Source organism: Capricornis sumatraensis, chromosome 11 (assembly GCF_032405125.1).
Source record: "Capricornis sumatraensis isolate serow.1 chromosome 11, serow.2, whole genome shotgun sequence".
NCBI classification, from domain to species: domain Eukaryota; kingdom Metazoa; phylum Chordata; class Mammalia; order Artiodactyla; family Bovidae; genus Capricornis; species Capricornis sumatraensis.
The window spans coordinates 91,881,244-91,893,475 of NC_091079.1; the positions used below are offsets into that span (position 1 = coordinate 91,881,244).

Sequence of the window (12,232 nt, forward strand, 5' to 3'; positions counted from 1 at the left end):
TGTTTGTTATACATTTGCTAGGGACCATTAAATCACTTGGCAGATATTAGAATTTTCTCTTACAGATGTCTAGAAAAACACCTAAATGACCTAAAATTAAAGCCTTTTAATTTTGTTTGCAAACTCTTTCTCAAATTCACTTCAAAGTCCTTGGCTTTTTGTTAACTGGTAATTTCTAGAACAGCTAAAATGATTTAAGATTAATGCATGTGTCTATATCTATTTTTGAAAGTGATATTTCTTCATAGGTAAATCAAATTGTGAGATAAACATATAAAACTATATGTGATTTAAAATATATGTAGAAACATGAAAACAGTAACTTATTCAAGGAGGCCTAGCCTCTGGTTTTACTTGTCAATTACTCTGTTGATTTAGTGGGTTTACAGATAAGCATTTATCTAAGCTCTTCTCTAACAAAAGAAAAAAATGAAGCATTCTATGGAGATCTATCTCTCTTAGACAGATAAATGTATTATAGCATATTGACTATCTCTCTGAAATAGGAAAGGCTCAAACTACTATAGCTAATCCTATATTGGAATAGCACAAAGTTATTCTGCTATTGATACTTTCTCATCTATAAATCATATTTGTGAAAAAACATAAAATGTGCAACTTACACATTTTCTAGTTCCAACAAAACTTAAGCTGAAAATAGAGACTTTTATGGGTGGGGATGTACAAACTAGGGCTAAGGTCTGAAGATCTTAAACATTTTTAATAGTCACAACAAAACCAAAGTCAAGAACCTGATTTCACCAGGATACAAGTGATGTAAAAACGTTCCTGAAGACTTCCATGCATGGAAAGATATGAAGAAGAATGGTTACCAATTTGTCATTTGTTTTTGCTTGACTTACTTTCTGTGAATTTCATATCATATTACATGAATATTTCATGGCTTGTTGATATTTAATGGCTTTTTTGGTAGGGGAAAATGGCACACTTGATAAGTTGTTTCTTTGTATTAGTTACATATAATCCTGCATTTTTACAAATGACTTGCAAATGTTCTAAATCTCCTATAATAGGACAAAGTACTTCTCACTTTTACAAATCAACTTATAACAAAACTAAATTAACAGAAAATATTATGGTATAAAAAAAGGAAATAAATTCATGTTTATCTTTCAGTACACTAAAACTACATGTATACTGATTTTTATAAAATAACTATATAGTAACCTACAAAGTGAATTTACTTACAGACAAAGATTAAATAAAACTGTTGGCAAACTTTGAGCAGTGGTTATGCAGTTACAAAGTCACACACTCGTCATAAAGGTCATTTGTAGGTTCTACACAAGAAAGTTTGTGCAAAACACTTGAGTATGGCCTTTTCAAGGAAGTTGTTAAAGAAAAACGGTACTGCAGCAAAAGAGTCTCAGATTTCACTGTGGTCAGTGAGTATGCTCAAATTCTGAAAATAGAAGAGAAAGAAATTAGCACTTGCTACTTGTTGTTTTCTTGTTTTGTTTCTAAGTGCCTGTCCCACTCTTTTGTGACCCCATGGACACGACCCCATGGACTGCAGCCAGCCAGGCTCCACTGTCTATGGAATTTTCTAGGCGAGAATACTGGGTTTGTTGTGTGTGTGTGTGTGTGTGTGTGTGTGTGTGTGTGCGCGTGCGCGCGCTCAGTCACATCTGACTCTTTGCGACCACACAGAGTGCAACCTGCCAGGCTCCTCTGTCCATGGAGTTCTCCAGGCAAGAATATTGGAGTGGGTTGCCATTTCCTCCTCCATGGGCTCTTCCTGACCCATGGATCGAACCTGCATCTCCTGGGGCTCTTGCACTGGCAGGCAGATTCTTTACCACTGAGCCACCTGGGAAGCCCCACTTGCCACTTGACTTTAAGTTGATAGCAGTAGGTAAAAGAACATTAGAAACTGAAGCCAGCTGTCTCGTCAAGCTAAGAAAATGGATATTCTCTGAGGCGTCAGAGTATAGAAGTTTATAGCTCCAAGTGCCAGGTCAGACTGCTGACTTTGAAACTGGCTCTACCACTTACAAATGGTATAACTTCCTTGAACCTCAGTTTCCTCATTTCTAACAATAGGTTAAATAATAGTATCTAATTCACAAGCTTGTGGTGAGTTTAGTGAAGAAATATAGGTAAAGCTCTTAGCATAGTCTTGCAACATAATGAGCACTCAATGAATGTTCATAATATATACTATTTAATAGTAGTAGCAGTGGAAATAATAATAATAGCATTATTATTTTTAAATTTTTATTACTTTGTAAATGTATACTGTTCTGGTTGCATGTAATGAGGATGACTCAGGGAGACAATAAATGCTGTTCCAGGAATAAGGAAAGGCAAAACAATTGAAGATAAAAAAAATTGTGGGAAATCAAATTTCTAGGGATAGTTCTAAAATTAACCATACAGCCCAGTATTAGAAGATAACTTTGACACTTCAGATCATTTGAGTGCTGGCTCCTGCAAACAGTATTTCCAAAAATGGCAATATGAGCTTAGAGTAAAGGGTATCAGAGCAGTTAAGAGCTATTTGGTTACGTTTCGAGTTTTTGTATTTGACAGAGGTAGATTCCAACTTCCAGGATAGTGGATCCTGGAAGACGTATTTATTTTATAATCAAGCAGTTTGCACTTAATAGGTGATCACCAGATCCTTTAAACAGTGATATTGCTGGAAACTCCAAATTCTTAAAACAATGTTCATACGTTGTCCAAAAAGGGAATGAAAAAATTTATTTGCTTGGAGCAGAGGACTCTGAGGAGGGGACACATTTTAATAGGTTTTCAGATGTAAATGGGATAATAGTCTAATATAAACATCACAAAACCCTTGATTCTACATTCCAATTTTCTTATGATTCTGGCACACCAACTTGTTCAACTCACCTTATTTAAATGCATGTTACTTATCGCAGCAGATACTGATTCAAAAAAAATTGGCTTCTCTGAATCTAGGTTTCCACAGTATTTCATTGCTTTTATCAAGGAAGCTATAAGAAAGCACAGTGACATAAGGATTCATGGAGCAGCAGAAGGACCAGGTCCAGTGTTAGTCAAGGATACTCCCTTACCTGTGCAATGGACCAAAGACACATCCACACTCTTGTTCTTACAGTCCATGTAAACCTGGAAGAATTAAAATAATACACCCATGATTAATTCAGGGTAGCTGACAGGAAGAAATAAGAAGCTCAGAAGGGAGCATTTATAGTTTTTTTAAAAAAAATGATGTTGTGCCACCAGGGGGTGGCACTGTAACGCAATAAGTCATACTCTCACTTCTAAAAGAGACGGTCTTCACGAAGGAAGATGGATGCCAGCAAACATTTGCCTTTTATATAACTCAGTTTTGCTCCTTACATTCTCCAGTTTATTTAATAAAAATAAACACCCCACCTTTCTCTCCCTGTAAGAATAATATAAAATTGTTTTCAACTGTCTTATTGGAAGTCAAGGACCCATTTGTGAAAATGATGAAATCTGCTTACTTTAATGTTTTGCTATTTATATATATTCATGGGGTCTCTAAACTCCATCCACAGATGGTAAATTGAAAACCTCACTACAATAAAAGTCAAATTTGATGCCCACCTTCTATTTTTATGGTCCATCAAGATGAGAGATCCTAACTAATTTTCTTGGCATACTGCAGGGTCCTGCCTTCTTTAAGTCCTAGAAATTCTCAAGTAGTAGCAACTTGAGCAAACAAATACTTAAAATCCAGATCCTAGAACTAGTTATCCAGCTAAGATGTGGACCCAGAATTTGTCTATCTTTAAAGTCTATGTTCTTAACACATATCATAATTTGCTGTAATCATAATGAAATAAACAGTGATAAGGAAACTAAAAGCAGCAAACTAATAAAAAAAACAGCTGGTTGTGTGTATACAGAAGCACAAATGTCATTTTCTTCAAATTTATGCATCAGTTGATTTATCCCTCCATTCTATTGTGTAGCATTTTTAAATAAGACAAATTAAAAAAATTTTCTTTCTTAGCATTCCCAGTACTTAGATTATTTGAATTCCTCTGAACTTTCAACTTTAGATCTTAAACTCAGTGGGAATAGTTAACCACTGCCTCATATTTACTAACTGTAAGTCTTGATTTGCAGTATCTAGAAAAGGTAGCTAATAAACACGGGGGTATATTCAAAAACAAAGTTTAAGTACAATTGGATAACAAATGTACATAGTGGCTTTTCCCAGTGGAAGTACAATGCTAGTCTAGTGTTTCTCAAAACACAAACCTTGGACAATAAACAACCTATGTGGTTTATTGTCCATAAACAACCTATGCTGTTTAAAATGAAGATTACTGGGCCAGGACTAGGATTCAGAAGTCTGTATTTTTTTTCCTTCCATTTTTCTTGAGTTATAACTGGCACAGCACTGTGTAAGTTTAAGGTGTGCAGCATAAGGATTTGACTTGCATACAACCTGAAATGGTGACCACGATAAGTTTAGTGAACACTGATCATCTCATATAGATGCAAAATTAAAGAAATAGAAAAAAGATATTTTTCTTTGTCATGAGAACTCTCAGAATTTATTCTCTCGACAACTTTCATATGCAGCATAAAACCATGTTAATTGTATTTATACCTACATCCCAAGTACTTATTTATCTTATAACCAGAAGCTTGTACTTTTAACTGCATTCATCCAATTCCTCCCTCTCCTCAGCCCTTGCCTGTGATAACCACAGATCTGATCTCTTTTTCTATGAGTTTTTATTTCTTTGTTTTTGGAGTATAACTGGCTTACAATACTATGTTAGTTCCTGTTACACAACATAGTGTTTCAATATTCCTAAACATTTCAGCCCCATGCTGGATCACAGCCTTGTTGTGGTGAAGGGGCTTGTGTAGCTCAATGAAGCTGTGAGCCATGCTGTGCAGGATGACACAAGATGAATGGTTCATAGTGAAGAGTTCTAACAAAATGCCTCCCTGGAGGAGGAAATGGCATCCCATTCCAGTGTTCTCGCCACACGTACTCCATGAACAGTATGAAACGGCAAAACGATATGATGCTGGAAGATGAGCTGCCAGAGTCAGAAGGTACCCAACATGCTACCGGAGAAGGGTGGAGGGAAATTATGAATAGCTCCAGAAATAAGGAAGCCATTGGGCCAAAGCAGAAATGACACTCAGTTGTGGATGAGTTTGGCAGTGAAAGTAAATGCTATAAAGAACAATATTGCATAGGAACCTGAAATATTAGGTCCATGAATCAACGTGTGAAATATTTCCTGCCATATTGGTGGGCAAGAAATGTCACAGCCACCAGCAATTTCCAGTCTCCTAATGTGGATGAGGGCTCCCAAAAGGGAACACTGTGCCTGTGATCCCGCAGATGCCACCACCCTCCATGGTGACTGCTGAAGAGCCTGGGGGAATACAGGAAGCAGCCATCCACCACGTCTGCCACCCCATATGGTGAACAGGGAATTGAGGATGTAAACAGCCAGGGAACGGGATTTGGCCCCAGATAGCGGAAGTATATATGAAAGGAATAAATTCAGTGAGCCCAGAGGCTTGCATCTTCCCAAACACAGAAGAATGCTACATTCCTTTACTTGCTATCTAATTTTCCTTGCATCACAATAATCTCTGATGCTCAGACTGCCTGCCCCCCTTGTTTCAAACTAGTATATAGCCTGACTCCCCCTCGCATCTCTCTGGAGCAGTTTTCTCAAGGCTACAGAGCTGATGGCTCCTGGGCTACATTCCCACCAAATAACTCTTTACTTTCAGGTTGTGACTAATTTTTTAGTGGACAAAGGTAAATTGGATGTGGTCAAGGAGATGGCAATAGTAAACATCGACATTTTAGGAATCAGTAAACTAAAATGGATGGGAATGGAACAATTTAATTCAAATGACCATTAAATCCACTACTGTGGACAAGAATTCCTTAGGAGTAGCTCTTATAGTAAAGAAGAATGCAGCATCTGAGTGAACCTCAAGAATGACAGAATGATCTCAATTCATTTCCAAGGCAAACCATGCAAAATCACAGTAATCCAAGTCTATATTCCAACCACTGATGCTAAAGAAGCTGAAGTTGGCTGGTTCTATGAAGACCTACAATACCTTCAAGACTAACACACATACAAACACACACACAAAGATATCCTTTTCACCACAGGGGATTGGAATGCAAAAGTAGAAAGTCAAGATATACTTGGAATAACAGGCAAGTCTGGCCTTGGAGTACAAAATGAAGTAGGGCAAAGGCTAACAGAGTTTTATTAAGAGAACACTCTGGTCATAGCAAACACCCTTTTCCAAAAACTGAAGAAACAACTCTACATATGGACATCACCAGATGGTTGATACTGAAATAAGATTGATTATGTTCTTTGCAGCCAAAGTTGGAGAAGCTCTGTATAGTAAGCAAAAACAAGACCTGCAGTTGAGGCGACTGTGGCTCAGATCATGAGCTCCTTATTGCAAAATTCAGGCTTAAATTGAAGAAAGTAGGGAAAATCGCTAGGCCATTCAGGAATGACCTAAGTCAAATTCCTTATTGTTACATAGAGGAGGTGACTAATAGATTCAAGGGATAAGATCTGGTAGATGGAATGCCTGAAGAACTATGGATGGAAGCTCGTTACATTGTACAGGAGGCATGACCAAAACAATCCCAAAGAGAAAGAAATACAAGAAGAGCAAAAGCAGAAATGACACTCAGCGGTGGATGTGCCTGGTAGTGAAAGCAAAATCCAATGCTATAAAGAACTCTACTCCATAGGAAACTGGAATGTTAGGTCCATGAATCAAGGTAAATTGGACATGGTCAAGCAGGAAATAACAAGAATGAACACTGACATCTTAGGAATCAGTGAACTAAAATGGATGGGAATGGGTGAATTTAATTCAGATGACCAATATATCTACTACTGTTGGCAAGATTCCCATAGAAGAAATGAATTACCCCTCATAATCAATAAAAGAGTTTGAAATGCAGTACTTGGGTGCAATCTCAAAAATGACAGAATGATCTCAGTGTTTCCAAAGCAAACCATTCAACATCACAATAATCCAAGTCTATGCCCAACCACCAATGCCAAAGAAGCTGGAGTTGACTGGTTCTATGAAGACCTACAAGATCTTCCAGAACTAACACCAAAAAAAGATATCCTTTTCATCATAGGGGATTGAAATGCAAAAGTAGGCTGTCAAGAGATACCTGGACTAACTGGCAAGTTTGGCCTTGGACTACAAATTGAAGCAGGGCAAAGGCTAACAGAGTTTTGCCAACAGAACACATAGATCATAGATAACTACATGTGGACATCACCAAATGGTCAATACCAAAATCAGATTGATTACATTCTTTGAAGCTGAAGATGAAGAAACTATAGAGTCAGAAAAAACAAGACTGTGGCTCAGGTCATCAGCTCCTTATAGCAAAATTCAGGCTTAAACTAAAGAAAGTGGAGAAAACCTACAGGCCATTCAGGAATGATCTAAATCAAATCCCTTACTATTATACAGTGGAGGTAATGAATACATTCAAGGGATTAGATATGATAGACAGAGTACCTGAAGAAATATGGACAGAGGTCCATAACATTGTATAGGAGGTAATGACCAAAACCATCCCAAAGAAAAAGAATTGCAAGAAAGCAAAATGGGTGTCTGAGGAGGCTTTACAAATAGCTGAGGAAAAAGAAGCAAAAAGCAAGGGAGAAAGGGAAAGATATAACCAACTGAATGCTGTTTCAGAGAATACCAAGGAGAAGAGAAGAAGGCTTTTTTCAGTGAACAATGGAAAGAGAGAAAAACAACAGAAAGGGAAAGACTAGAGGTCCATATAGTCAAAGCTATGGTCTTTACAATAGTCATGCACAGATGTACATGGCTTGAAATTCAGCATTTAAGAAACTAAGATCATGACGTATGGTCTGATCACTTCATGGCAAATAGAAGGGAAAAAAAATAGAAGCAATGGCATTTTTTTTGGACTCCAAAATCCCTGTAGATGGTGACTGTAGCCATGAAATTAAAAGACACTTGCTCCTTGGAAGGAAAGTTATGACAAACCTAGATGAGGTATTCAAAGCAGAGACATCACTTTGCCAGCAAAGGTCCGGATAGCCAAAGGTATGGTTTTTCCAGTAGTCAAGTACAGATGTGAGAGTTGGACCACAGAGTTCTCTGAGAGAAAGAAAATTGAGGCCAGCTCTCAGATCATCTCAGCTTTCTGCTGCAAAGTGGTTTGTGGGCCACTACATGATAGGGGGACCCTTGCAAAATGCAGCCACTTCACGGAGCTGGGAAAACAGAACTGGCATTCAGGAAGGATCAAGTGGGTACATTTATGAGCAAGAATAATGGAAAGGAGGGAAATATGTAGGGAAAGAGCCCCAGAAATTATCAAAGGCTATGATTAAGTTTTTGACAGAATATAAAGTCTCACACAGGAGGAGACTGTTTGAGGCCAGAGTAAGAGTACCCCTGGGGAGGAAACAGCCAAGGAGAGGAGAATCCAGTTCCACACAGCAGAAGCTAACGGGCCACTGAGGGAAGCTGAGAAACAGACATGGGCTAATCCTCAAGATCCTCCCACATATTTAGGGTATTGGGAGAGAGAATAAGTGGAAATAAGAAAGGGAGTACATCCCTTGTTGACTTTGAATTAAAAAAAAAAAAAAACAGGAAACAATTAAGGAAGTGTCTGTGTGTGTATGTCCTTAGTTGCTCAGTCATGTCTGACTCTGCGACTTCATGGATGGTAGCCCGCCAGGCTCCTCTGTCCATGGAGATTCTCCAGGAAAGAATACCAGAGTGGGTTGCCATGCCCTCCTCCAGGGGATCTTCCCAACACAGGACTCAAACCAGGGTCTCCCACATTGCAGGCTGATTCTTTACCATCTGAGCCACCAGGGAAGCCCAGAAGTTTCTGAGTTTCCCTTGAATTGGCAAAATTAAGTATTCCATCTGAAAAATGAAGACTTTGGTTTTAAAGATATAAAACTGTTTTATTTTTTGCAACCAGGATTGTAGGGACCCAATGCAGAATGGAGCAAAGTGCCTCACTGCACTGGGCATTATTTCAGAGACCAGGAAGGGTTTCAGGTCAGATTGTACTCATCCATGTTATGAGAGACCACATCCTGCTATTTGCCCAGGGAGGGGACTTTTCTCCTTCTTTCCTTTTATTATTTTTTTTTAATTGGAGGATAACTGCTTTAAATTGAGTCATGTTTATTCCTGTTGTGCAACATCATGTATCAGCTATAAGTATTCATATATTCCCTCCCTCCTAAGCCTCCCTCCCATTCCCATCTCATCCAATCTAGGTCATCCAAGAGTACCAGGTTGAGCTCCCTGTATTATATAACAACTTCCCGCTAGTTACCTATTTTACAACCAGTAGAGTAAATATTTAAAAGTTACTTTCTCAATTCATCCCAACTTCTCCTTCCCCTGCTATATCCACAAATCCATTCTCTATATCTATGTCTCATTGCTGTCTTGCAAATAGGTTCATCAGTACCATTTTCTAGATTCCATATATTTGCATTAATATATATTTGTTTTCCCCTTTTTGACTTATTTCACTCTGTATAATGGCTCTAGGTTCATCCACCTCAGTTCAACTGACTCAAATGTGTTCCTTTTCATGGCTGAGTAATATTCTGTTGAACATGTGTGCCACAATTTCTTTACCCACTCATCTGTTGATGGACATCTAGGTTGCTTCCATGTCCTGGCTATTGTAAATAGTGCTGAAATGAACACTGGGGTAAATATGCATCTTTTTGAATTACGATTTTCTCAGGGCATATGCCCAGCAGTGGGAGTGCTGGGTCATGTCCTAGTTTTACTTCTAGTCTTTTGTTTTTTTTTTAAGGAATCTCCATACTACTCTCTAGAGTGGTTCTATCAATTTACATTTCCATCAACAGTGCAGGAGGGCTGCCTTTTCTCCACATCCTTGCCAGCACTTATCGCTTGTAGATTTTTTGGGGATGGTCACTCTGACCAGTCTGCGGTGGCATCTCAATGTAGTTGTGATGAGCATTTCTTTAATGATGAAGGACAGCAAGCATCTTTTCCTGTGTCTGTTGGCCATCTGTATGTCTTCTTTGGAGAGATTGCTCTTTAGGTCTTCTGCCCGGTTTTTGTTGTTGTTGTTGTTGTTTGTTTGTTTGATTGGTTTTTTGTTTTCCTGATACTAAGTTCCATGAGCTGATGCTACATTTTGGAAATTAATCCTTTATCAGTTGCTTCATTTGCTATTACTTTTTCCCATTCTAAAGGTTGTCTTTTCATCTTATTTATAGTTTCCTTTGCTGTGCAAAAGCTTATAAGTTTAGGTCCCATTGTTTACTTTTATTTCTATTTCCATTACTCTAGGAAGTGGGTAGAAGAGGATCTTGCTGCAATTTGTATCAGAGTGTTGTATCTATGTTTTCCTCTGAGTTTTATAGTTTCTAGCCTTATATTTAGGTTTTTAATACATTTTTAGTTTATTTTCATAGATAGTGTTAGGAAGTGTTCAAATTTCATTCTTTTGCATGTAACTGTCCAGTTTTCCCAGCACCACTTACTGACAAAATTATCATTTATCCATTGTATATTTTTGCCTCCTTGTCAAAGAGAAGGTGTCCATAGGCATGTAGGTTTATCTCAGGACTTTCTTTCTTGTTCCTCTGACACATTTTTGTGTTTGTGCCAGTACTGTACTGCCTTGATTACCATAGCTTTGTAGTATAGTCAAACATCAGGAAGACTTGATTCCTCCAACTCCATTTTTCTTTCTCAAGATTGCTTTGGCTATTTGGGGTCTTCATGTTTCCATAAAAACAGTAAAACTATTTGCTCTAGTTTTGTGAAAAATGCCATTAAATCAGTGCTGAATGTTCATTAGAACAACTGATGCTGAAGCTGAAACTCCAATACTTTGGCCACCTGATGCGAAGAATTGACTCATTTGAAAAGACCCTGATGCTGGGAAAGATTGAAGGTGGGAGGAGAAGGGAACAACAGAGGATGAGATGGTTGGATGGCATCACCAAGTCGATGGACATGAGTTTGAGTAAGCTCCGTGTGTTGGTGATGGACAGGGATGCCTGGTGTGCTGCAGTCCATGGGGTTGCCAAGAGTCAGACATGACTAGAGCAGCTGAACTGAACTGAACTGAACTGAACTGAATGTGATGGGGATTGCTTTGACTCTGTAGACTGCCTTGGGTAGTATGGTCATTTTCACAATATTGATTCTTCCAATCCTAGAACATGGTTATCTCTCCATCTGTTTTTATCATCTTTGATTTCTTTCATGAGTATCTTATAGTTTTCTGAATATAGGTGTTTTGTCTCCTTAGGCAGGTTTATTCCTAGGTATTTTTTTCTTTCTGTTGCAATGGTGAATGGGATTGATTCCTTAATTTCTCTTTTTGATTTTTAATTATTATTGCATAGGAATGCAGCTGAAAGGTCAGCTGTTAATCTTATGGTAATTCCCATGTATGTTATTTGTTGCTTTTCCTTCGCTTCTTATATTTTTTTCTTTGTGTTTAATTTTTGTTAGTTTGATTAATATGTGTCTTGGCATGTTTCTCTTTGTGTTTATCCTATGTAGGACTCTCTGTGCTTCCTGGACTCATGTGGCTATTTCCTTCCTAATGTTAGAGAAAGTTTTGACTATACTCTCCTTCCATATTTTCTCATACACTTTCTTTTTCTCTTCTGGAATCCCTCTGATTTGAATGTTGGTGTGCTTAATATTGTCCCAGATGTCTCTGAGACTGTCCTCATTTCTTTTCATTTTTTTCCTTTATACTGCTCTGCTTCAGGTATTTGCCCTGCTCTGTTTCTACCTGCTATCTTCCAGTTCATTTAAACATTCTTCTGCCTCAGTTACTATGCTATTGGTTCCCTTTAGTGTATTTTTATTTCTTTTATTGTATTGTTCATTGCTGATAGTGTATTCTTTATTTCTTCCATGTTCTTGTTAAACTCTTCAGGTATCTTCTCAATCCATGCCTCCATTCTACTTATCTATGCCTCCATTTTATTGCCGAGATTTTGGTTCATCTTTACTATCATTCCTCTGAATTCTTTTTCTAGTAGACACCCTATTTTATCTTCATGTGTTTGGTGTTGTGGGTTTTTACCATGTTCCTTCATCTGATGCATGTTTCTCTGTTTTTATTTTGTTTTTTTCCATTTTACTTATTGTGTTTGGGGTCTCTTTTCTGAAGGCTGTAAGGCCTTAGATC

The 12,232-nt window shown here is 37.9% G+C and overlaps 1 protein-coding gene across 1 annotated transcript in view; it reads right to left on the reverse strand.

Moving 5' to 3' along the window:
* Nucleotides 1-1,387: 1,387 nt before the first annotated feature.
* SLC26A7 (solute carrier family 26 member 7) overlaps nt 1,388-12,232 on the reverse strand; it is a 146,416-nt gene continuing 135,571 nt past the window's right edge. Inside the window, exons 16-18 of the mRNA XM_068983719.1 lie at nt 3,063-3,117; nt 2,878-2,981; nt 1,388-1,423 (exon numbers count right to left, since the gene is read on the reverse strand). Of these exons, the coding sequence (XP_068839820.1) occupies nt 1,388-1,423; nt 2,878-2,981; nt 3,063-3,117 (195 nt within the window). The remainder of the gene's footprint in view (nt 1,424-2,877; nt 2,982-3,062; nt 3,118-12,232) is intronic.